Source organism: Pieris rapae, chromosome 2 (genome assembly GCF_905147795.1).
Source record: "Pieris rapae chromosome 2, ilPieRapa1.1, whole genome shotgun sequence".
Lineage (NCBI taxonomy): Eukaryota > Metazoa > Arthropoda > Insecta > Lepidoptera > Pieridae > Pieris > Pieris rapae.
Genome location: NC_059510.1, coordinates 4470650 through 4497714, shown reverse-complemented (window position 1 = coordinate 4497714; position 27065 = coordinate 4470650). Strand labels below are relative to the sequence as shown.

General features: G+C 32.8%; 1 protein-coding gene across 7 annotated transcripts in view; it reads left to right on the top strand.

The window, feature by feature from the left end:
* The window catches only part of LOC110996504 (poly(rC)-binding protein 3), a 111171-nt gene extending 85501 nt beyond the window's left edge, over window positions 1-25670 (top strand). The window contains exons 1-12 of one of the 7 annotated variants that reach the window (XM_045631053.1): window positions 8368-8534; window positions 8933-9144; window positions 10663-10719; window positions 11288-11404; window positions 11955-12107; window positions 13271-13378; window positions 14830-14949; window positions 16325-16426; window positions 17706-17799; window positions 18129-18253; window positions 18511-18665; window positions 19214-21493. In XM_045631053.1, coding sequence (XP_045487009.1) covers window positions 9064-9144; window positions 10663-10719; window positions 11288-11404; window positions 11955-12107; window positions 13271-13378; window positions 14830-14949; window positions 16325-16426; window positions 17706-17799; window positions 18129-18253; window positions 18511-18665; window positions 19214-19493 — 1392 coding nt within the window. In that variant the 5' untranslated portion in view covers window positions 8368-8534; window positions 8933-9063 and the 3' untranslated portion in view covers window positions 19494-21493. Of the gene's footprint in view, window positions 1-8367; window positions 8535-8671; window positions 8804-8932; window positions 9145-10662; window positions 10720-11287; window positions 11405-11954; window positions 12108-13270; window positions 13379-14829; window positions 14950-16324; window positions 16427-17705; window positions 17800-18128; window positions 18254-18510; window positions 18666-19213; window positions 21494-21835 lie in introns of those variants that run through there. The other 6 variants (XM_022264222.2, XM_045631060.1, XM_022264219.2 and 3 more) reach the window with 6 other exon arrangements.
* The last annotated feature ends 1395 nt before the right edge of the window (window positions 25671-27065 follow it).

The following is a 27065-nucleotide window of genomic DNA, read 5'->3' as shown; positions in this document are numbered from 1 at the left end:
TAAATCGAAACACAGGCAAAAGAACACAAATTATGTATGTTGTACAGACGGGGTACGCACCCATAGCCGCGGGCTCTCGCTCCAAATTACACGTCCCAGATATGAACTCTTTGTCCCAATTCTACTCTTTATTCCTAATAAATTTGTCATTTAGTTAGAATTTTTTTTTATCAATGCTTAACCAAGTTTTGAAAGGCGTTATTGGAAACACCTAGAGCAGTGTTGGCCTAGTGCCTTCAGCGTACGACTATCATCCCTGAGTAGATTCGATCTAAGCGTGCGCCGATTGACATGTGACCATTTAAAATTCGCTCAAACGGGGAAGGAAAACATCATGAGGGAACTAGCTTGCCCTAGACCAGTAAACAGTCAATGACGGAGGAGGAGGTTGATCACCTACTTCCCTATTAGATTAACAAGTGATCATGAAACAGATACAGAAATCTGAGGCTTAGACCTAAGAAGGTTGTGGCGCTACTGATTTATCGAGACTGCTGGATACGTGGAGCGACAAATTGAAAGATAACCGATGTTATTTTTGATTAATTGAACTACTCAATAATTTTAATACAAATAGGAACACAAATATTATTTAACAAACTTAATAATTAAAATTTTGGAGCTCGTCAAGATATCTTTTGTTTAAACACGAGCAATTATTATAATAAGTTAAATCTGTTACGTTGTAAGATAGAAGTACAGTTTAAAGTAATTTAAAAACAGATTCGTAAAAATGTTTAATTTATTTCCGATCTCGCTTACAAATGGAAGTTTTTATGACTTAATTAAAATGAAATAAAAACAATGATATCAAAGGAAAGAAGGGAATAAGAAATTCAACAGTGACAGAGATTTCAGAGGGAATTAAAATACCGTTGTTTGAAGATTATAATTATCATTTTTTGGTATTAAAAATCTCTTTGTCCGTGAAAAGTGAATAAGTTAGCGCACGATGCAACAACAAGTCGACACTAAATATTAATCATGCTAGTTAGTACCTCTTAAATATACGCTTTAATTAAATTTCTGTCTACGTTGTTACAATTAAGCTCCCTTCATGATATAAAAAGTAATGTTAATAAGATCCTGGGCATCCGGTTTAACGTGGTGCTAAATCAAGCACCTTTTCATTTCGGCTGAGATGTGTGTTTATTTCTTTTCCGAGCCCGAATGCCAGGCAAATTAAGTCTATGGTTAATTCCTTCCTTCATTAGAAATAGACTTCCCCACGTCAACTGGAATCACGTCAGTGTAAATTGCTTATATAACTATTTATAAGGTCTTTAGCTTTACAAATTTTATGTCACTAAGATTTCAGATTTATTTACGTCATAATATTTGTTTAATGTTTAAAGAACTTTATTTCTCATTACAAAACAGAAATATTTTATTTACATGAGAAACTTAATATTAATATGTATATATTATATACGAGCGAGATACACGTCGCCATTAGCCGTAACAATTTTAGTCAGCTATGTTCATTCTAACATGCATCTTTAATGCCTTTTTGAATTTGTCAAACACTCCAATATTGCGAATTTGAGATGGTAATTGGTTAAATAATTGCACACCCTCATACCTAATAGATTTCTTCAAATAATTTGTACGCGGCTTCGGTAAGATAAGCAAACTCGCTCGACGAGTATTGCGTGTCGTTGTGTGTTTGATTTTTTTAAAGGACAAGCAACTATGGATAGAGTTATTCAAAATTTTTTTTATCAAGATACAGGTGCTATATACATACAGTTGTTTAATTGTCATAATTTTGGTTTCTTGGTAGATTTTATTAGTCGGTGTTAAAAAATTGTATCTAAATAATGATTTTATTAATTTATTTTGTAGTGTTTGTAAGTTAGAAATTATGTTATATGTATAAGCTCCTTAGTCCTATCTCAGCAATAGATGATTAAAAAGCACAAAGAACTTTAATTATTTGTAAAATAATGTTTAAAGAACTTTATTTCTCATTACAAACGTATTTTATTTACATGAGAAACCTAATAGTATATATACGAGCGAGATACACGTCACCATTAGCCTTCCCAATTTTAGTCTACTATGTTCACTCTAACATACATCTTTAATGCCTTTTTGACTTTGTCAAACGCGCCAATATTGCGAATTTTATTTCTTTATTTATTTTTTTTATTTTTTACCTAATAGACTTCTTCAAATAATTTGTATGCGGCTTCGGCAAATAAGCAAACTCCCTCGACGAGTATTGCGTGTTTTTTTTTAATGATAACGGAGAGAGTTATTTAATTTTTGTTTAATTAAGATATAGGTGCAATAAACATATAGGTAATTAATTGTAGTAATTTTGGTTTCATGGTAGATTTTATTAGACTGTGTAAAAAAATTGTATCTAAATCATGCTTTTATTAATTTATTTTGTTGTGTTTGTGAGTTAGTTATAATAAAAAACATCATACATAGCAATATTATTTTCCATTTAATTTGTCTACTATCTGTTGCTCTTCTCTGCGCTTGTTCTCCTAGCAAATTTGAAATTACTAAAAAGGCTTTAAGTAAAAAATCAAAGTCAAATATTCAAAGCGATGGGAATAAAATTTATATGTGAATACATAAACATAGGTAAGGCAATTAAGGGATGTAGTACATTGATGGCCAAGTAACTGACTCTCTGGACAAAGATGAACCTAATCGGATTCCCTTACTCCGCAATATGAAATTTGACGCTGGGGAAATACGTTTAAAGCCATAATCTCTTTTTAACTGTACAAGTTTGAGTACTGAAAAATTTTATTTGTTGAGACTCTGTGTTAGAGTGAATACTTTATAATGAAAGTTATGTTTTCATTGGTAATTGTGTCGGAACTACTCATGGTTACTACTCTGTAAATTTGAATTTTACATAAAGCGTCCGAAGTAATATTTAGGCCTGACATTTGGCGCGTAATGTGACAGGTCACGCGAAGTTTAAAACATCTACACGACATATAAAAGAGAAATATATTTAGAAATATAAATTTGTATTTACATTAGGAGTGTTGTTAGCATTATAGTTTAGAATTACAATACCGAGAATACAGATTCCCAACTCTTGTTTACAATTTGGTCGAGCTTAAATTGCACACACGGTATTTAAACTCAAACGTGTTCCAGTGTATGAAAATATATTTATCGAAAATACAATTGCTATAAGTTTTATACAAAGTAATAACGATGTTAGTAAATTGACATCGATATCCAATAATATTGTTTTATTTATTTAACACTTAGTTACATAATAAATCGAAACGACCATGAAGTTATATAAACATATTAAAATATTTCCTGTGCCTTCTATATAATACATATGTTATAAACTAGGCCACTATTTCCAGACCCTTATTAAGAAAAGATAATATTTATAGAAAAGTACAATAAGTGGTTGGTTTCTAAATAAAACAAATAATATACAAATGCTTAAATTAAATCTAATTTAAAGTTAAGCTGTAACTTAAAGACGTTAAATAAATTCTATTCAAATTTAAATTTTAGGAATATGTATATTTAATTTAGCACTCTAAAAGAGCAGTTTTTGATGCTTAAGTTGAGTGTTTAGACTGAAGCCTGAGTTAGACACAAGGGAATTTTCCGGTCGATTTGAAAATCACAAGAGACTGATCAGCTGTATAAATTTGGATATTCTATGACGAAACGAAAATAAAATAAGACGAAAAGCCTACAAAACCATCACAAGTGGAATGTGTCCACAGTACTTATTGTGTACATATTGATTTTCGTTAATAGAAATACACCTATATACCGTATAAACTTAAAAAAAGATAGCTAATACGTTACTTAAAATTTTAATTATAGCTATTATGTTTGTTTCACATCAATTATAACAAATAGTTCCAAATTGTGAAAATATTCTAACAATGGGAACCAAGATATATTTGAAAGGCTTATTATGTTTGCTTTGTTTGCAGACCCATGAACCGTCATTAATCAAAACTTGGCAATAAAATTACTTACGGGCATTAGAAAATTTAATATATACGTATTTGCTACAATTTTGATTTCAGCACACTGATTTCCCTAATCTAATCAATCAATTCATATTTACGAGTGTATTGAACCCATTGGGATTCAAAACATACTTCACAATTAACAAAAAGGCTGTTATGATGGCTTCCGCATAGTAGAAAATAAAAACGATATATCGATGTTGAGAAACTTTACAATTGTGATATTCAAAATAAGTGAGTCTATTTGGCGGTCTGTTATCGGACGGGCAAGACATCGTGATCGTTTAGTGATCATTATTTTTTTAAATATTCTAATATCTATTCTCTATATAATAGTGATCAGCCTTCTGTGCATGACAGACCCTATAGACTTTTGGTGTAAGGTATAGCGGTTTCCTCATGCCTCGTTTTTTCTTCATCGTACAAACGAGAGTTAATTGCGCACATAGACAGAAATTCCTATGAAGCACTGGCAGGTTCTGGTCCACCTCTCTGGCCTTGCAGTCACATGCTAAAGTCACTAGGCCAACACTGCTCTATCATAAAGGCATTTTTTTGTTATGTTTATTTTGTTTATATCTTGTTACACCTACTATTCAATACTGTAATTAATTTATATTTATTTGGCACTGTCACTAGGTAATAATACAATGAATACAGCATTATGTACGCTGTTTACTAAAGCACCATTGTGAAATAGGTAATCAGCCTAAGCATTCTGATGGCTTCCCTTCTTACAATTAATTATTATTGGAAATAGTATTACTGCGTTCATATTGTTTCTTATATTGTTAAAGAGAAAATAGCTTGTTATACTTTCAAGTCGTTTAGAAATGCGCATTGTACAATTCATTATATTTAAACGCACTCTTTAATTCACATTTAACACCTTATTCCGGACTTTCAGTACTGACTTATGCTTCTTTTTTACGTACATTTAATGTTGAAGAAAAATAACAAAGTCAGAATATTTCCATAGGACTTCAATTTACGATTTAGACGTCCTTCCGCGTGACATAGAAATTAAAATTCTTCTGTAGATATTTGGCACTACTGTAGTAATTATTAGTTAATATAATATCCGCCGTGAGTATTATGTCCTTAACAAAGCCATTATTCTAAACGCTGATCACAGCAGGTGTATTGATGAATTCGCACATAATATGCTGCCTCAACAGGCTGAAACTGTCGTCGCAAGTTAGATGCCAAGACCTAGATAATGTACGTATCTCATTGTAAGCCACAGGAATCCGTGTGAGCAGTTAAGTTCTCAATACAGATATCGCATTCCTGTATGCGGCTTTCTAGTATTCCTGTTTATTAATAGAATTATATATAAATTAATTGGAATGCCGATGGGTAATGAGTTTTGGTAATAACCTGTACCTACATTTACATATTCATAGATGACATTGTAGATCACAATAACTTAACCAGTGGAGTGAGATCGTGATTATTTGTTTTCTAAAGGCAAGTAGGTGATCAACCTACTCCGACAAACTATAGATTATGGGTTTTATGCATGCCGGTTGCTCATGATGTTTTTATTCTCTGTAATAGTGATTAATATAACAAGTTATTAAGCAAGTTATTTATCTACTGGACTATCTGAAAATAATAGGTTAAAAATTGGTTTTAATGGTACGAGTATTATAAACTACGTAAGGTGTCGAGTTGAATTCCCAGTGGGGCTGAAAATTGAAAATTCTATTATGATTTCTTTAATAAAGAGGTACAGTTAGATCGCTTTAACACCCCCTTACATGATCTTCGAAGTTATCAGTCATGCGCATGATCAATTATTTAATAGAAAATGCACTTAACTGAGAACATACTTCCGCGGTATAATACCTCTTGACAAAAGCAAACGACTCTCTGTGTCTACCAAAACTATTTTGACGCTAGAAATTGAACGCAGGACAGGAATTTGGGTTAAACGCCCAAAGAGCCATAGACGCAGTCAAAACCTATGGATTGTTTTCTCAATAACTTATATCTATTAATGAATTCGCATAAATAAATTCTATCTAACTTCCCTTGCAAGCATTTCTCGACGCCTGACAAAAGTACTAAACTCAAAGGAAATCAGACATTTTTTATTCCTGAAGCAAATCAGTTTCACTTGAATCCATTTGCATAAACGGTTCAGCGGAGTATACAAGATGACAAAATCCACTGACCTAATTTAATAGTCAGCTCTTTTTATTGAGGGATTATTAACTTTAATTAGTTTAAGAAAGTGGACGATGGCATTTTGATTTCTCTTTTGAATCTTTTATTATCTTTTGTCGTCTGAATAACATGTGCCTTAGAAAATAATTAAGTTTATAAACAGAGTAAAATAGTATATGCTTTCAATGCTGTGCCTAACTATACACATAATCTAATTTTTATGAATTTTTACTGATACAGAATAAATACAATAATTGGTATTATTAATAAATGTAGCTCAGATATCTATTGCTACATTAGGAAATAGGTAATGAGTAATAATTATACTTGAAGGGCGTTTAATCATCAAATATTAAGTAAGCTGTAAAAAGATGTACACAGGTTAACTTATTACAGATTAAATGCGATATTAATTTATAGCCCCACTTTTCGGAATTCTTATAACATTTCACACCCCTATTCAGTCACTTGGTATCATGTGTTATATGGAATTTTGTTAGTAAATTGTTACCCACGTTAACCGTTGTCATAGGATCATAATTATTCTTGGGTTTTCGCAGTTTTATTCATATAAATAAAAAGTGATTAGGCGTTTCCTATTCATTACTAATCTAATCTAATTCTAATAGTACCTAATTTATTTAGGTTACATGATGAAAAAGGTATTCAGGACCGTATTTATTAATTACTGGGCCGGTCCCGGCTTCGCTCGGCTAAACATTTTTAAATATTTTGATATATATGGCGATCTAGTGGTGACGAAATTTTTGAGATAACATAATATAAAAAAAAAACAATTCATTTTTCCTTATAATAAATGAATTATTATTCATTTAAAGTAATCTAGAAATGCCTTTCTTTTTAGTTTCAAGGGTTATGGTTATAGTACAAGAAGAGGAAACGTTACCTATGGTCTATGTAAATATGCGAATTTAAATACCATTACCAAAACGAAAAGAAAACGTCGTGGTCATTATTCTACAACTTTAAAACGCTTTCAAAACGTACAAAATGTACTAGCATCTAATGTACCTAAGTAGTGCTATATACGTCAGAGTATATATTTAATTTAATTTAAGTCATTCACCAACCCTGTTATTATAATTGCAATAAGTTAAAAAAGTATTGAACGCATATTTAAAAACACTTGATGAAGCATGATACTTATAAATAAATTTTCAAAAGAAGATAAGGCTATATTTAGACATTTATTTGAATTTCACGAGACATCGTTAGGTACACTTCGCTTGTGATCCTACAGCGTACAAACAAGAAATGAAGCAGTCCATTAGTGTGGAGATCCTCGCTTGAAAACACCCTGCATTTTTAACAAATATTTACAGCACCGACTGTAGCTACTATGTCGCGAATTACGAGTCGGACCAATTTTTTTTAACTTTGAACGTAAAATAAAGTAGATATATTTACTATGAAATTTAAGTTATAGCAGTCGTGTGCAAGTACATGCACAGGACCATAATATAGTACCTACTATTTAAGTTATACGTGGATTTACCTCAAAATATCAAAATTCGTAACTTTAGAAAGTTGCCTAATGCCATTCGATTTTAATATTTTATAAAACATTTTTTTGTGAATTAATAATAATTTATGAAAAACTTTTAAGGGTTTAACAATTCCAAACCAAGTAACAATATTAACAGTAAGTATAATCATCTTTATGGGCCAACAAACATTCGATTTTAATATTTTATAAAATATTTTTTGTGAATTAATAATAATTTATGAAAAACTTTTAAGGGTTTAACAATTCCAAACCAAGTAACAATATTAACAGTAAGTATAATCATCTTTATGGGCCAACAAACATTCGATTTTAATATTTTATAAAATATTTTTTGTGAATTAATAATAATTTATGAAAAACTTTTAAGGGTTTAACAATTCCAAACCAAGTAACAATATTAACAGTAAGTATAATCATCTTTATAGGCCAACAAACTGAATTTAAATAATTTTTGACACCAATTGTGTTGCAAGATATAATGCAGTATTTTTTAGTATTACATAATGAATGTAACTAAAAATTGGTTTTAGTCTCTACATTTTATTGCATAATAATTGTGAAACTATTTTGTAAAAGCCGCAACGCAAACCACGAAGTTTAGTATAACATACTCTGTAGTACTAAGGAGCTCTGTGGTTGGTATTTAGAAATGACACGTAAATCTGACGTTTGACATCGTTCAGCTCAATTGAAAAGGCAAACTTCACTCCGACGCGTCATTTGCGTCGTTGTTAGTTTTATAATATTTTGTGATTGAAATTAATTGTGATAAGTGTGATTTTATACACAATCCAGTGATAGTATTAATGTTACGATTTGTTATGTTATTGTTAAAAAACGAAATATATTACGAGGTAAGACGAATGGCTTTCAACGAAAATTAAAAAAAAATTGTTTGGGCTGTCGGGATCGATAACCCGGTCGGCTAGCCATGAGGCGCAACGCTAAGGTTATGTCGCGAACCAGTATCCGAGTTCAAGTAACGGTTCCTAACTCCCAGAGGCGGACCGCGACGGCTCGCGTTGCAACCGCAGAATCCGGTCTTGTGATCAATTAGAACCACATAGTGTCTAGACCCTCATTAGCTGCCCTCATTTCGTTGCGCTTCTCGCCAATTATCACTGTAAATAAATAATTATTGTAACTTACTATTTAGTTTTGCTTTAAAACAATAAAGAGTGCACATATCCTATACCTTTAGAACGCTCGACACCTGTGAATTTTCCTTTTGAGATGTGCGCCTGTTTTCCAGCTTACCCTGCCTGCAGTGAGTGCCAAGAGCCCCAGAGTCCCAGCCATTAGATTGAGTGGAGTGTCCCCTGCCCACACGTAGTCCTGTACGAAGCCAAAATTCCACGAGACTCTTCGGATACCTCCTCCAGCATGGATCTGGAGAAAGCCCCTACTCTTCACGAGGAGGACTCCAAAGTCACCCTCACTATCAGACTGATTATGCAGGGGAAGGTAAGAATTGATGATTTAACAGTTCATCATACTAAAATTGGCAATGCAACATACTAGTTGTCCCATTTTTTTTTAAACCTACTTGCATTTCATATTTTTGTGAAAGTATTATTTAGAACTGCATGTATTTGCCATATTGACAATATTGCCTGGTGTAATTACATCTTATATAAATTATAAGAATTCTGTTATCAGCAATAATTGTACATATGTATTGTATACCTTTGTTCCTAAAAAATATAACAGTATTTCACTATAATACATTATATTTCAAGAGTAAACAAGTAATTTGTTATGTATCATCATTATAAATTACTAACATAATCTTAATTATTATGGTTAGCAATAATTCTTAAAGTATCTATACCCATAAACCTTATGTAAAAATAAAAGACAACTATGTTTCTTTTTCATATAAACAATTTTACGAAACTCTTAATTTATGACACTTCTAAAACTATAATTAAGGAAACACTGCTATTTATGAGACAAAACTTATGTATTGAATGACTACCAACCAGAATGAAATTTATAAAAATGCAATGTTTAAGAAATAAACTACAGCTAGCATTAGATATCTTTTATAACAGCTTAGTCTGAAAACAATAAATAATTGTACTACTTTAAAATAATATCCTCACCAATTTTGTAGTTGTTAACACTGGCATCTACTCTTATTAAAAGTTGCAACTCTTAATATTGAACTGATTATTTGATTCTGTAATTAACAATTATAAAACATTGTTAATTACAGAATATTAATTACCTACATATATTAGGCACAAGTCTGCATATAGATTTCTTAGTCATCCTAAGATTTATTGATGTTAGTTACTTATCTACATTATAGGATTAGATATTTACTTTTAATTGGCTGTAATCCAATACAGAGTATTTTGGCAGCAAGCCAATGATCGGCACTTGCTCTGTTCATCAAACATGTTGATTTGTTTTCTTTTGATTATTTACACAATATCATTTCCATGACTCAAAACCATCATTTTGTCCATTCACCGTATTTCTTTATTTTCAATTCTTAAACTTTTCTAATTAGTAGTTTTAAATTTGCACCTGTTCAATGTACTAATAGTACAGTGTTGGGTAATTAACGTTATTTTAGTACAGTTCTTTGAACTCTGTGCAATTGCATCGTGTCGTTGATTTTCGTTTGCTATTTGTGTCGTTTAAGATGGCATGGCTTCGACGCCTAGACATACGTTCACGCATTCCTTGCATTCTGTTGGAGTCAGCTAGCTATGTTGCCAGGAACTGACTGATGTCCACTATTCAGCCAATAAAACTGTCTTCGCGAATCCCTGATGCGTCTATTATTGCAAAGTTTCAACTCTAAACTATATAGATATTAGACGGGAAAATCTGTACATTATAAATCTAATGCCACAACATAAATAACAAGTGCACTTGTCACAAACTGTTTGCCAAAGGCATTATTTTATCATGTTAGAATTGTTTAAGTCTTGTCCTGCCTAAATTAAAGTCTAATTTGTTTTCTTTTAGGAGGTTGGCAGTATTATTGGCAAAAAAGGAGAAATTGTTAAAAGATTCAGAGAAGAGGTCAGTATAAAGTAAATAAATACTGTTTTCAGAATTAATATCAGTGAAAAAGATGCATACAACAGTATGCATACCTTTGTGGTATATTAACCATGGGTTAAACTACCCATGAAACCATCAATAAAACACTTTTTTACGGATTATAGTTATGTATTATTGTATTTAAACTTATAATTATTTGGACATAATTTTAAATTAAAACCGACGTTTCCCGTGCTTTACAGCGTGCGTGGTCACGGTGACTGAAGACAAAGGTGTTAAATGTCAAAAAGTATTACAGCTGCAGAAAATGTTGTGTTATCTGTATTTATTTCCCCGGAGTTGGTATCGACTAAAAGATGTAGGGTTTTTGCAGAAATTGCTCAAAATTTTGTCAAAATAATTATAAGTTTAAATACAATAATACATAACTATAATCCGTAAAAAAGTGTTTTATTAAATGTGTAAAAGTTATGTTAATAAAAGACAATACTAAGAAACCATCACTTTGTACCAGTGACGATCAGATAAATTTGTAAGAAAGAAATAAAATATTTCTTGTATCTTCATGAGAAAATCTATTTTTCAGTCTGGAGCTAAAATCAACATATCAGATGGATCATGTCCAGAGCGCATTGTCACAGTTACGGGCACAACTAGTGCTATATTTAAAGCATTTACACTTATCTGCAAGAAATTTGAAGAGGTAAGTTATTAATTATAAAATATTGTACTGTTAATTATGCAAAGTTATTTATTAATATAATATATATATATATTAATATAATACGAAACACGACATGCAAAATTTACAGGGATATATATAAAAATATAAGAGGATTGATGAATTGGAATAAACATGGCTTAAGAACACTGATCAATATCAGTGTTTCTGTAGCCGTGTAAAAAAACCCAGCACCAACTGGGTTTTTTTACATGGGACACAACAATTATGCTTTTTAATTTGCTAGGCTTATAAAGTATCAATGATTACTTTACGATTATTCACTACTTGAAACAGGTGTAAAAAAAACTTACGTTTTGTAAATAAAATTAGACATTTAATTTCTGGTTATAAAAGATATAACCATACCGGTCTTTTAGTGCTTCACATATAAAACATTGATTTTTGAAATTGTTATATTCTTTTTATTCTTAATTTTATTTTTGATAAAAATATCCTGGTTATTGAGTGACATATCGATTGTGAGATAAGCATTAATATAAATCATAATTATATTTTTATTTTTAAACAGTGGTGCTCACAATTCAATGAAGGAGGTGGCGGTGGCTCACGTGCACCCATCACGTTACGTCTCATCGTACCTGCTTCACAGTGCGGATCTCTTATTGGAAAAGGTGGTTCCAAGATTAAGGAGATCCGAGATGTCACCGGCGCTAATATACAGGTGAGTTGTTCAAATGTTCCTTATATGTCAAGAAGTCTGTGTTGTTTATTTAAGTCATGATGGACTGTGTATGTAAAGAAAGAATGTATTACCCGGAACGACACAAAATGTTACTTAAAGCATATAATTTCGAAATTTTAGATCGTAATTAGACGATTAAATATATGATTTGAAAGTTTGTTTTTGTATTTAGAAGACCAATTGAATGATATTTTTCAAAATCTGTGGTTTTAATTTTGAGTTGCTGATGAACTCATTCAATTTAAACTGTTTATTTATATCTTATTTTAATTTATTAAATATTCATAATGATATAAAAAGGAGTATATTCTTCTCGTTTTTGTGCATAGTTAGTCCAAAGCTTTTTTGTAGACTCGTGTAATCACCTCTATAAGATCGTTCATATTGAAGTGCAAGTGCAATATCAATTGTATTAACAATTCAAAAAATAGATCATACTTTTTAAAATTTAATTTTCGAAATAAATTGAATGTTTCCGTGTATTCACGTGACAAATACGGACAAAGCATTCCATGCTTGGACCTGATTTGGCATAACTCTGAGGTTGCAAAAACTAACCCAGACACAGCGTACGCTTATAATATCTCCTGTCAGCCAGACCCAAATACAGAGAGTATTATACGCACCCATACTCATTCACTCACGCATGCTTTAAGACTACTTTTTATTTTAAATTGTCCTAACTTATATTACATTTATTTATAAACATGCCCCATTACCACAGAATAACTAATCTAGCCACATTAGGCCCGCGGGGCATTTAATCATTTTTGTCACAACTGTATTTTGTTATGAATAAAGTTTAATTCGAGTTGTAAGCTAATCAATAAGGAGTCTTGACGTGTTTAAATTGAAAGTGCAATTGAATTGCTTGAAGTATGTGTTCAATGGTTGAAGATCAGTGAACCAGAGTGTATTATTTGTCTTTAAGGGTCTGTTTCACAATGTATGGATAAAGTACCAAATTGCTATGCAATACATTAATTTTTCGGAAGATAAGAAAAAAAAAACTTCGCGTTTCATGGCGAATAGCGCTAACTGTTAACAATAGTTTTTATCCTACCAATAAGTAATAAATAGCTTATTTTGAACTTATCCGAACATTGTGAAACAGACCCTAAATATAATGTTTTGACTTTCAGGTTGCTAGTGAAATGTTGCCAAACTCAACAGAAAGGGCAGTTACGATTAGTGGGACGTGTGATGCGATAACGCAATGCATCTATCATATATGCTGTGTTATGTTAGAGGTGAGTCTTTATATCCTGAATGATCAATTTCCCTTATTCATAGAAAATAAATAATCAGTCTTACTGCACAGTTTTAACATAAATAATTGTCTTGTCAGAAAAATACGAATGATTAATTAAATGTGCTTAACTGAACACCGATGATGTAAAAATCTGGGTATGAATGGAAATGTAATAAACAGTATAGGCAAAAAAATTCAATGAAAAAAACAAAATCAAATAAAAGTCCTTCAAAACAATTATTTTATTCAAATTTTCAATTAATATACAAAACTAAAAAAATCATGTAAAAATTCTTGTGACAGGCCACTCGCGACTTCCACGCATTTAACAAATTTCCAATATTACAATTTAAATAAATCGTCAGTTTTGATACTACTACTATACAGACAGATAATTAACTGTCGAAAATAAATACAATTCGTTCTTCACATAATATATTTGTTAACAAATAATATATTCACATTGTTAGGTTATTACCAATTGAAAACGATACTAAAACTATAAATTATATAAAATAGCCTAGAATAAAATATAAAATTTTATAATTTTTTTAGATTTAAATTTTAATTTTAAACTGTATTACCATTTAAGATTCAAACGTAATTATATAAACATAACACACATATGTATAATGTAGTGAGAGTCTTAGCTTTACGCGCTTATTTGTGACACGTTTTTGTCAAAAAGATTTTTTGTGTATGTATGACCTCAAACAACAATAATAGTCCTTGTGTAATCTTTAACCTATGACATCAAGAATTTACACATAATGAACACGCAATGTTTGTGTTTCACAATAACAGCAAGTTCAAATGTCAGTAAGAAAAAAAATGTTTTACATTTTTAGCCATAACTTTTGAAACCTTTAAAGATACAAATTTCAATTATATACATCACAATATGAAAAATTTAGTATTACGAAACTATTTTCTGCAATGGCCTTAAATGCCGTATTAAATTTAATAACTGGCAAATAAATTATTTATAAAAAAAATCGATTTAAAAATATGTATAATATGTTTTTATATGTACGTACAAATTTAGTCTAAAATATATTTTATATGCGATATTAGCGCGTTTAACAAATCCAAAAGGCATTAAAGATGCCTGTAACGGCGAACATAGTAGACTTAAGTTGGGACGGCTAATGGCGACGTGTATCTCGCTCGTATATAGTTACGTATTAAGTTTCTCACGTAAATAAAATATATTTTTTGTAATGAGGAATAAAGTTCTTTAAAAATTATACGTGATTTAAGAATAATAATAATTAACACGTTAAAAACTTGAGTTAAAAGAAACTCAACGAAAAATTTAAACCCATATTTTCAGACATCTTGGTGTTCTACACACACAAACACACTTGGAAAGTTAATATAAATATATTTTTATTCATGCCTATTATAATATTTTTCTACAGAGACAGTTAATGCAATGCTATCTTTCAGAGTCCACCGAAGGGAGCAACTATCCCATACAGGCCGAAGCCTAACGTGGCGGGGCCCGTTATATTGGCCGGAGGACAAGCTTACACCATACAAGGAAACTATGCTGTGCCTGCGCAAGATGTAAGTAGTATATCGATCGATATTTAAGTACTTCCCGTCCTCAATGTCAATAATAATTGGTTTTGAAATGTGCCAAGAGATATGTTTTGTGACGTACGTATATAGAACTCGTAAGAGGAGTTGCGTGCTGTTGAACGTATGAAATAGAATGTTTAAAATATTTGTTTTGTTATGAACATAGAAAGTATACATACTCAAATTTAGTAAAGTTATAACTTAAAAAAACTTCTGGTGAAATTTCAGACGACCACAAATAGCAAATATTTTAATTAAATTTAATTAAAGAATGAACTGAAAATATGGCCATTACACTTAATCAAAAATTCAATCATCTTAATTGCACCCTTTCAACTAAAGTACTATTTTGTCTCATTTTATCACAGTGTAAACATAATTTGACAGTAAGAGTCAAAAGAGTACAATTAGACTGATGTAACTTGAAGGAATAAGAGGTTTCTGTATATTAAGGAGGATGTTAAATTGTTCGGATAATTTCGGAATATTTCTTAAATGGTAATTTGCTATAATATTGTGAGATCTGACAAATTTTTTAAATTGATGGATCCGGCGAATATGAACTCTATCAATTCCGATTCAGCCACAGATTTATAAAACAGTGTCGTTATAGCCAAAACTACAAATTAGGATAATCTGTTTTATAATAAATACCGTATTTTTTTGAATTTACGATTCTCTCATAAATAAAATTTTAAACAAAATGATTGTTCAAAAAACGTATTTGATTTTGTTTTAGTTGTTTGTGAAAGTTAAAAAGCTTTTGGTAGATTATGCGAAACATATTCAAGTTATTTGCATACATCAAGTAAACTTGAATACTTGCTTATTAAGTTTTTTGCTTGGCAATCAGTGTAGTATTGTTTGCTTTTAAAGTTTTGAAAGTCATTGACTACTCTCGATCTTAGAGGATCCAAAAGTTAGCCCAATAGAAAACAATAATGTATCGGCCGTATTCATAAACATACCATAAAGTATGAACTCTCTCCTCTGGCAATATTTATGTGCTAGGAGAGATTTAGTTACCTTTAAATTTTTTGTGAAGAAGCTAAGCTTCAAATAATTGATTCATTTTTTGTCAGGTTTATTTATTTCCATAATGACGCAAAAGTGGTAAACATACAATAGTTATTTGCGGCTTTAGTTCGTTTATAATAATATGTCGGAAAGTTGGAATGTTCTAGTAGAATTTGGGTAGGCGGCAGGTAAACATATAACAGATAGGTATTAACTTAGTGCGAAAATATTTTGTGTAGGGTATATTTAGAGTGGACTATTATTTCCTTGTCAAGTACATAGGTAAAACTTATGATGGGCGTAAGGGTATATATAAAAGATTAGCTAGTGTGGGCATTATCAGGCGGTGTGTGCGCCGGTGTTCCCCCTGCTGGAGATGAAGCCACCTCTCGCGGGCGCGCTGCCGCCTCATCACCTGCTGCCGCCGCCGCTGCACGACCACCTTGTGAGTCGCGACCTCATAGAACCCTTGACCCCACCTCGCATCTAACGTCGGATCCTACGCTGATGTTCCACAAGTCGGCGCCTTTAAGCAATAATATTTGCGTTCGCCCCATTTGCGCCTTCTATTGTTTTTTACGGTTCCACGTCATTAATGAGACTTGGGAAGTGTAAGAATACACTGATACTATATACTGATATAATAGAATATACTGATACCACACTGAAGTGTGGCGTATTTTTATTCGATAGGACGTCAGCGTAGAATTGATAATCAGACGCCCATTCTTGAATGATCCGTATATATTTAATACTGCGGCGTCGATTATCACGTTAAAACAACCCTGCCTGTACCTAATGTCTTGTATGTACGGGTATTGTCAATTTAATGCTAAAGGATCTATGAGGTTGTGTAGAACATTGAGTGACAAATTTGATTGGTGCTGCCCCAGTTACCCACGAAATGGATGTTTGGTATCGAGAACCCTGTAGCGTTGCCCCTGTAACTAAATAGATACCCCGGTGATGTGGTCCAGAGTATGTTTAGTCATCCAAAGCTTTTAGGAATACTGTCCCCTAAATTACTGCACGCCCCCTTCGCCCAGTATTTAGTACCTTTAGACAGCTTAGTTTATTTCAGCATCGTAAACATTATTATAAGAACTTGTTTATAGATTATTAGATTCACAGTAAGCTTTATCTGTTTGTTTTCTGGCATCGCCGTGAGAAATGCTTTTACGTTTATGAAATTCACGCGCGCTGCGGTTAATCATCATAATTATCAACATCCCGTACTGCACCTCTCCTCGTTGTTCTTACCTTTGTCCATTAATTTTTGTTTAAAGGATAACCTCGTGAACGCATGAGATGTTATGCTATTTACGTCATTAGTGATCATATGCCATTATCCTATTGACGGTGCTTACATCGGGCAGCACCATTCCTTGGCTCACAATGTGGTTGGCAATATTGAAACCGAAGATACGCCCTAGTCCAATAGTCCATAATAAACCTTTCCTTCAGTATAGTTAACCCAGGTGATGTGAGCAGCGATTAAACGTTAGATTACCTGATTTGAGCGTACTACGGGCTGTTGTATTGTTATCCAGCGATCCCATCCCGGCTATGTCAGAAGAAATTAAAACAAGCAGCTGGGGCTGTAATTTACGAGCTTGGTAAAACCGGGCGCATAATTTACTTGTTAATTTACAGTACAAACGGTTTTGGCCAAGCTGTCAATTGATGGGTGTTTCATATGATAATGATATTTATGTAATTTGTAGATGGGCGGTTTGGGAAAATCTCCACTTGCGGGATTAGCAGCGCTCGGTCTCGGTGGGTTGGCTCCAGGAAACGCCGGTGGTTTAAACCCAGCAGGTAATCATTTTTAAATTTTATGACGTAGTACATTTAATATTTATTTATTATACTAAACCAATATAATTGATTGATTTAAGATCTGGTAGTAAATGTAAAATTAATCATTTAATTTAATGTATATTTCTTTTTTTTTTACGTTCTTAAAGTGTACATTATGTTACCTATATGAATAAATGATTTTTGTTTGTTTATTACGGTTTAGTCATAAGGCAAAATCAACTCTATAAGTAATTACAGTATACAATAAAACTTACCATATTACTTTTTAGATAGAAATACGTCTGAGTGAGCGCGTAGATTTTATATATTATAAATGGTTTTTACAGCATTAGCAGCTCTAGCGGGATCGCAGCTACGCACGTCCAACCAGGGTCGTAATCAGCCCGCGACTAACCAGCAATCTCATGAAATGACCGTGCCAAATGAGCTAATCGGCTGCATTATTGGAAAGGTAAGAGAATACTCGCTAATCCAAGGTTATATAATTCTATAAGTCGAAGTTACCAAAGAAATTTAATTACATTCCTTCACAGTTCCCACTCCCCTTAGTAAAGAGATGGGTACTTTAGATAAAACAGTGCAATTATATCTAATGTATTATAAAGTGTATGACTTACTTGCTAAAAAGCACTTGAAACGTCAAAAAAAAATAGTTATTAACTATCGTTGTATTCATTAAATCTCTAAAATATACGAAAATAATTTCAGGGTGGCACCAAAATCGCTGAAATTCGTCAAATATCCGGAGCAATGATCAGGATATCCAACTGTGAAGAGCGCGAGGGTGGCAGCACTGATCGTACAATTACCATAACTGGCAACCCTGACTCAGTGGCGCTAGCCCAGTATCTCATCAATATGAGGTAAGTCTCACTTATATTAAGTATTTTAATAACAAAATTATCCTTCAATTATTTCCATCCGGAAATCCATTTGAATTTTTTACCTGATCACGTCCACAATTGTACATGCCTAGTCCACCAGAAACGGTTTAAATATCCTGTATTATTCCTGTTTTATCTGTACCTTTATTGGGGCGTTTCGAGGTCTGAATAAAGCTTAGATCTGATCCGAGACAACGTTAGTTAAACAGATTACATGTATTACGCGTATCGCGTATTACAAATGATCCTTTTATAAATCGCTTTTTCTTTGTTTATTTTACACACATTTCTTATTATTGGAATCAAATGTTCAGTCCGATAATGTCAAATGTAACTGAAAAATAAATTATCTACTGTTTATTATTTTAAAACTCCGCTTCCCGTCTTTATATCGCGTTAAATGACGTACAACTTGCGTACATCATATAGCCAAACAAATGAAACGCGAATCCGAATTCCCTAACAATGTCTCGCGTCGGAGTCGATTCGAAGCGTCCCGTCACGGTATCCTTGTCCCGCTCCCGCAGTGTGGAGCTGCAGAAGGCGAATCTCGAGGGTGGGTCGAGTTCGAGCGGGTCCGCTAGCCCCCTGGCCTCGGCCATCCCGCTCGCGCAACTGCTAAGCAAGAGCGGGGCGCTGGGCGCCCTCAGCTCCCTTTCGGCGCTCGGCGGGCTCACGGACCTCCTGGCCGGCGGACCCGCGCCCGTGCAGACCACCGGCGTGCACCGCTCGCACAAGTTCAACCGCAGGCAGGACGACGAACCCGCAAAGACCTCCAAAGAGCGCAACAAATACAGCCCCTACTAACTCCCTAATAGGCGGTGACGGGAAAGCCGACCGCGAACGCGCGCCCCGCTCTAATGATGCCTTTCCAAATGGCTTAAAATTAGATAGGGAAAGATAGATACGGGACGGATGGGGTCAACGAAGGGCGGGGTGCGTCTTCGCGAATTTCGATATCTATAATTTGATACTCTCATTAGACCGGCCGTGAAACCCGCTGACAGCAAGCTCTCGAGGCGCAAGGACGACGAGCCCTCTAAAACATCAAAAGAAAGAAAGAAATTCAGTCCCTATTAGAAACTTAGGTATGGAGATTGTTGGGGTGTTAGTTAGGAACATATTTTGACCACTAATCTACATATAAAAACTATTAAAACCAGTAATGGTCGAAGTTGATCTTATATTTGATAATTGGTAGATATTAGCAGATTATTTTACAAAGGTAACGTTAAAATATATTCCTGACTAATTTAATTAGAATACTTTAAAGCATCATTGTAAAGATCGACTTATGTCACGGTTTACGTCGCTAATACGCGGTTTAAATCAGAACTGAACTCATCCAAAGATGTGTGTGTCCGAAAGGACCAAAATTTCTTTTTATATTTTAGTTTTTAAGAATAAAGACTTAGAGAGGATAATTATGAAATAACCACGGTTATAACTGAAACATCGTCTAACATACACTTAATGATGTCCTTATTTTAAGATTGATTTACTTCAAAACTGAATACTAGTGTTACCTGGCATCTCAATAAATAATAACAATAACTAGGGATTGTGACAATAGTAGTAGTATTCGTAAGGAAAGCTTATAGGCTGTAAAGTTTAGAGCGCTTTGCGTTTGATTGTATACAGCCGTACTGAGAGACGTGTAAATTTAAATATATTTATTTTTAAAATATATTTCTATTATAAATTGGTCTTTCATACAAAAGACCGAAATCGGTTAGTTTTTTCGGCAAACATTTCTAAAAACTAATGTTAATGTTATCCATTAGTAATTTACGTCTCTCGGATTCGTTAGGGTCGGTATCCACCACCGGGGTAAGTAATGGTTCTTATCTTGGGTGGAAGCCAATCTTTAAGAGTCTATATGAAACCGAACTACAGGGTTACGACAACAAACTATACTTCATTAGATGAAGGTTGATGAAGAAAAAATTATCGATTGAATTATCGATAAACTTAAGCTTATTTATTTTATATTTACATGTAAAATTAATTTATGTATTTTTTTGACTACGAATATAAAAATCATCAAATAGAAGTATGGTTTGACAACGGCAGATAACACGTTGACTCTAAATATTTTAAGTAGTGTAGTCGAGTGATATTTATAATTGGCGTAAATATTTTTGTCGTCTTAATAATCATAGACAAGCGATCGCCTTGGATACAGTAAAATTCGATCGTTTTTTTAAACCGTTTACCAGTTTTATAGCAAAATTCACAAGAGCCAATCAAACTAAGTAGCTTCTTTTGTTTTTTTAGCTCTACGTATACCAAATATAAGAACGGTAAAAAAATTTTAGCATTTCGATTGGCATTTATGTGTTTTGTTATTAATCTTACCAATAAGTGTTTAATTCTTAAATCCACTTAATAGTCTATTCGATTTTACGTGTGTTTGCACAATTGAGCTCATTCAACTTTTATCGTGTTTAAGAAAGATTCTCGTAGTGTTAGTATGGAATGTTTTGTATTCTTTTGAGGTGAAGGCAAACGAGGGTAGTTTAGACTCGTAGCGCTAGAAAGATTCACCCTCGCTTGGCCTCTACGTCATCTGATAAGTTAGATCTAACATAAAATCGAGGTCCAATTCGAACTTGTTTAATAATAGTTGTAGTGTGGGAAAGCAGATCAGTTGCCTGCTATTGTAATTTACTTTGTAATAAATAAAAATCATGTTATTTTTTAAGATAATAAACATTTTCATACATTTTCAGGAAATCGTATTACTCGCTAGTAACGTTAAGGACAGTTTTTTTTTGTTTTAAGTACATAATAAAATCATAAAGGTATTCGTGTTTTATTCTACCTAATTTAAATTTATTAAGCAGGTTTAATATGTAATATTAAATGTAAAGTCTCCTTCAAGACCCAAGCCATATCCTGCCTACTCAGGCTCACACCTCCCGCGATACCTGAAACGCTGACTTTTGGTTCACCGAGAACCCATCCTTCAGCTCACTGGATCACCCACATCCCGGTAAGAAGTTTCCTTTACATTTTAATTTGCGTCCTAGTATAATCTTTATAAACATTACTCCTATACCGGCTCAATCCATCCAATAAAATATTTGTTTAACTGAGGTAACGTTTCCAAATGGTTCGGCGATTCTAATTGTGATGTGGCGTTTCAGGATCACGATGGAGACTGCAGGGCTGCCCCTGCCCGGCTACCACTACATCGCCCCGAACCACATCGTGAAGGCTCCGATCCATTGAATGGGGCTCCGCAGCCAGTGCCCCAGCGCGTACTACCTCCAGCACCACGGGACCCTGGCTCCGATATACTTCTTCAAATGACGCGACCAATCTCTGAGGGGAAGCAATTGGCAAATAGCTGAATGTATGTTTACATTTGTTACGAGTTTATAAGTATTTTAGATATTCTTATATTTATTCTCCACTATTTAATTAATTGGAGGGCGACGTGTCGGTCATAGAATCGATTATCGAGAGAAATTTGATGATTAGATTTTGACATATTTAAATTTTGAATGACTGACGACCAGCCGTGAACGGCGAATGACATCACTCGTTCACCGGTCACGGTGCGACATCGGGATATGGCTGAGTTGATCGAATTTATTATGGACTTAAGCGATCAAGTTCAATTAACGGCTGTATTTATTTGGTTACGGTCGGTACAGGCAGATCGCAATATAATGTTCAAAATGGTAATTTATACTAAAGCGAGTGTCGGCGTAGGAATAGTTGCGTTGAATCGACCTCGGACCCGCTGATGTAGCGTAGTCTTAGAATAGCGAACAGAGTGAGAGGGTTAAAGACAATATTTGTATATAAAATAATTGTAAACCTACAAATTTAGGTGTTACACTCAACATTCTCACGATGTGGCCACTACGTGGTCTATTTAGCGAAAGATAGTTTGACGCAAATTTGGGCGCGGTAATGGCCACACCGTAAGATGTCAAACGGCTGCGTTGACACAGAGCGGCGCAGTTTTTGCAACCGGTGGGATCAAATCCTTTAAGAAACTTACAATAAAAAAGAGGAGACAGAGAAGACATACATTATATCATTTTAATCGTATATGATCACAAAAGACATTAGATTATGTAAAAATTATGTTGCTAAATGTGATAGTCTTCTAACGTACTTACTACTTACATGATATTATAAAGATCTCTTTGACGTGGATCGGCTGAGTAATATGAGAGTCGAGCGTACTTAATATTGGTTTAGGGATCAAAGCCAAAGATTGTTGAAGTTTTTTTAAACATTATGAATGTTGTGCATAAATACTAAATTATTCTTGAGAGTAGATGTCGACTAGTTTATATTTATAGAATTATTTTCATTCGATTACCCTCTCCAGACTGCTCATATTATTAGATCGACAGTGTAGATAGTTCAGCGGTAAGCGATATATTTCTCAAATAAATAAAAGCGAAAAGCATAAAAAAAATATTAGGATAGTATTAATGTAAGTACCACGTTTGATTTACGTCGTAATAGCTCTCCTTCAATGTAACCTAGTGCCACATACAAATAAATGTGCCAAACAATGGGTAGCTGAAGACTACACGGTATCTGCAAATCGTATACATAGAATATTCGTATGAAATCGCAGTGTCGATGGTTACATATAATAAATAATTATTAAAGGTTATTTTTAACCACATTACATTATTTTGCACTTTAGCTGTAAGAATTGTACAATTTAGGCTAACATTTTTAATACATATCCCTCGGACATTTTAATATTTCTCCCTAAAGTCTTCCCCTTCAGTATTTCTGTACTAGGTAAGTCATTTTGTACTCAAATTGTGCCAAATAATATTTCTCTGAAATTGAAGATTGAATGTGACGTCGGTGTTTGTGAATCTGTGTCGTTTCGTGCTAGTCAAATTGGTCTGATGAATTTAGAAAGAAAATTTATTTTATTTTAAAACAAATCTAGTCAAAATTTCGATTTTATTTAAATTCTTGAAAACGTCTAAAGATTATATTTGTTTATCGTCAAAGTTTTTATCTATACAAGTTCTCGCTTCATGTTTTTACATTAGCAATAAAATGATGAAATCAATTATTTATATTATATACAGAATTGCTAGTAAGGCGATGTATGGAGCTTCGTACATTAAGGTACCACAGGTATAAATAGAATTTAATCCCTAGAATAAATTTTTAACAGGAAGAGCTAAGTAAATAGAGAGAGGAAAATTTATAGCTGTGATGAAGTGTTTGGTGTGCACTTTTGTGCACGAGGTTAATGTTTTATAGGTTTGGTCAGGTAAGAGTAGCCAGCAGTAGTTTCGGATGCTTATATTAGCTTGTAATCTTGCTATTGAAAACTACTGTCTCTTAAAAACGCTGGAAAACACATTGAAAATGTGGGAAATATGATCGATTGTGGTAATCCTGTTTTAGCTAAATTTTCGTTTAGATTAAATATTTTTTGCGTCAGCCATGTTTGTGAATATTGAATGTACTTTATCAATTCTTATTTGACCTATTTGGTCATAGTATCTAGCAATAATTCGACATATTTCAAGAGCATAATATTTTAAGTGTAACACTTCGGGACACGTGTTACTTAATTCGGTGTTGTTAAATGGTGTATTTAGTACAATGGAATTAAATATTGATAGTGATAGTTAATTTGATGTGTATTACGTTAATATAGTTTGCAATAATATAGCAATGACTTATAATCTTAGTAGAATAGTTGTTATTCGTTATTGTTAAAGTTATTCTTGATTTGCTCAATTATTTAAATGTTTATCTAGGCAACTTCGGCCAAAAGTATTTGTTTAGTGGTTGCGATCACACATGAATTTAAGCGTGTGGTCTTCGTTTTATTTGGTAATATTTGACAGAAGCCATAAAGGATAGTTGTATACGCTATAGAGACATAGTTGTATGAAGGAGTTTATTATTGCTCACATAGATTTAGTTTACTAACAACTTGTAAGACTTGACAGCTACTAATGCAGATTATTTTCGTAACAATTGATTTTCGATCGATATGAGAGCTACTTTAATACTTTGCAAACTTTGATTATACGCTGATTTCGTGTTTTTGATGTTTGATTTAGCCTTATAGACAGGGTCAAACGCCATAGTATAATAGTGCAATTAAATTTTAGTAAATTTGTTATTTTAAAATCCTGTTAACACATTCAATTTATAATGCACCGTTTCTCTCTCGAGTTTGTGTTGCTGGGTAATGAAAAGTTAGGATAATTTTGCATTGCAGATTATATATAAAAATAATACTATATATTAATATTTTACAATGTGTTTGGGTATAAGAGGGTTGTGTAATTTGTTATGTATTATACAATATTCAAAATATTCGCTTTATATCACACGGTAACACTTGACAATTCATCAAGACGTAGTTTCAGGGTAATAACAATTCTAAAATCCCTCAAGATTAACAATTTTAATTTCAAGGCGTAAGAGTCGTAGCACAGACTTGTACACTCAAAAGTTTGTGTTTAGTGGGCTGTGTCGTATTTTCTTTTAAAAATAGTATTAAAAATGACTGAGTATGTTTAAGACAAATTAACTCAATCTATGCTCCGGCTATTTAGATAAGCATTTATCACAATCCAATTTGAGAACAGTATTTGAATGCGTTTATTTTTTAAAGCCCACAACATACAACTGATATTTGAAAAGATTCATCTACTATGCAACTATCTTATCGTGCATTTGTAACGGCTAACAGTTAGTAAAGAGTTACGAATTGTTATTCGTTGGTTAAATGCAGCATTAATAATACACTCACTTAACGTAGATTCTTCTTTTCTAGTGCAATCGATGTTCACTTGTCATATCTTTATTAAATATCAATGTAATTGTCGACATATCTAATCGTTTTGTGAATTGATTAATGTTTATAATAATTATAAATGTTGTACGTACGGTTACAGTATACTGTCATTCACATATTGTTTGTTTTCATTATGTTATTTCAATAAAGTGTGTACATAAATAAAACGAGGTTTTCTTTTTATATTTCCCTAAAATTATTTAATAATTTGAATTACACTGATTCTTAATTTATGACTTAAGTAGTAGTAGCCTTTTGAGGCCAGAAGTTTGAGTAAAATATTAATCAGGATTCATGGCTAGTCCATGTAAATTGCTAGCCAGGTAAGTTACTTATTCATTAAGGGTGAAATTTATTTATGAACTACCTGATTAATGTTTTATAAGCAAGAAAACTGATGCAGTTCAAACTAGAAAACCAAATATGAATGCAGAACGCTCTTCCAATGTTAATGCAATATGCAAATATATTTATTTCAATTAGTAGGCTCTGAAGACTTATCTCTTATTTGCTTTTAAAATATCAGAGGACCACATGCACCAAATTGCATTTTATTGTTACGATTTTAAAATTATGGCTATCTAAAATATTTTTTTAGTCTAAGCACCTAAATAGATAGATCGATTTTCTTTCGTAATTATGAGTACTCAATGCATTATAATGCAGACAAACTGAAAATTCAAAAAGGCTACTATTATATTTGGACTGCGCAGAAGCAGTCACGAACGTAACCTACTTATTATACAAGATTTGTAAATATATATATATTCTTGTATATACTGCTTAAGAACATTTGTTGGGATTGTTGAGTATATACTATTAAATGTATATAACAATAAATAAAGTCGTTTTTCTATGTTGTTGGGTAAATTGCGTCATGGTACCATCGATTTTGTAGGTGAATGATTCTAACTGAAAGGCACGAGGTCAAAGCCTGAAGTCGCCTGCCGTTGCCTTTATTCACGCAAGGTCTCCGTTCTGGCACGCTCCCTTATTGACTTTCTATCTCCCATACAAAGTACGTAGACTCAGATACTAAGGCATTAACCTTTTGTTACGTAAATTCTATTACAAACCGTATAAGAATTTAATGCATATTTATTTCTGGTAAACAATCACAACGCCGCAATATTTTAATATTTAAAAAACAGGAGGTTTACTTTTTTGGTGATATATATATATACCCATCAATATCAATGGCGGAACATCAATTTTACTGAATTAGATGCCGAAGCTTAAACAATTGTAGCCTACATAGACATGTCCAGGAAATCTCAAAAATATAAATTGTATAAATCATCCAAGAAATTCAAAGAAATCTTTACAACATCGTAAAATAAAAGACAAATCTGACCCGCACCCAAGACATAAAATTAAACTTGTACAAATTCTAGACAAGAAAAGCCATTTAGATGTTAATAAAATATATTATTTACCTAAAACATAAAAAGGACACGAACAAAAGAATTGTATTGGGCTAGGAGCGTAGTGCGCATGCCCGCCACTGCGCCACTCGGCGAGCGCTGCCCCCTGGCGGCCTGACGATGCAGTGAATTGCGTAA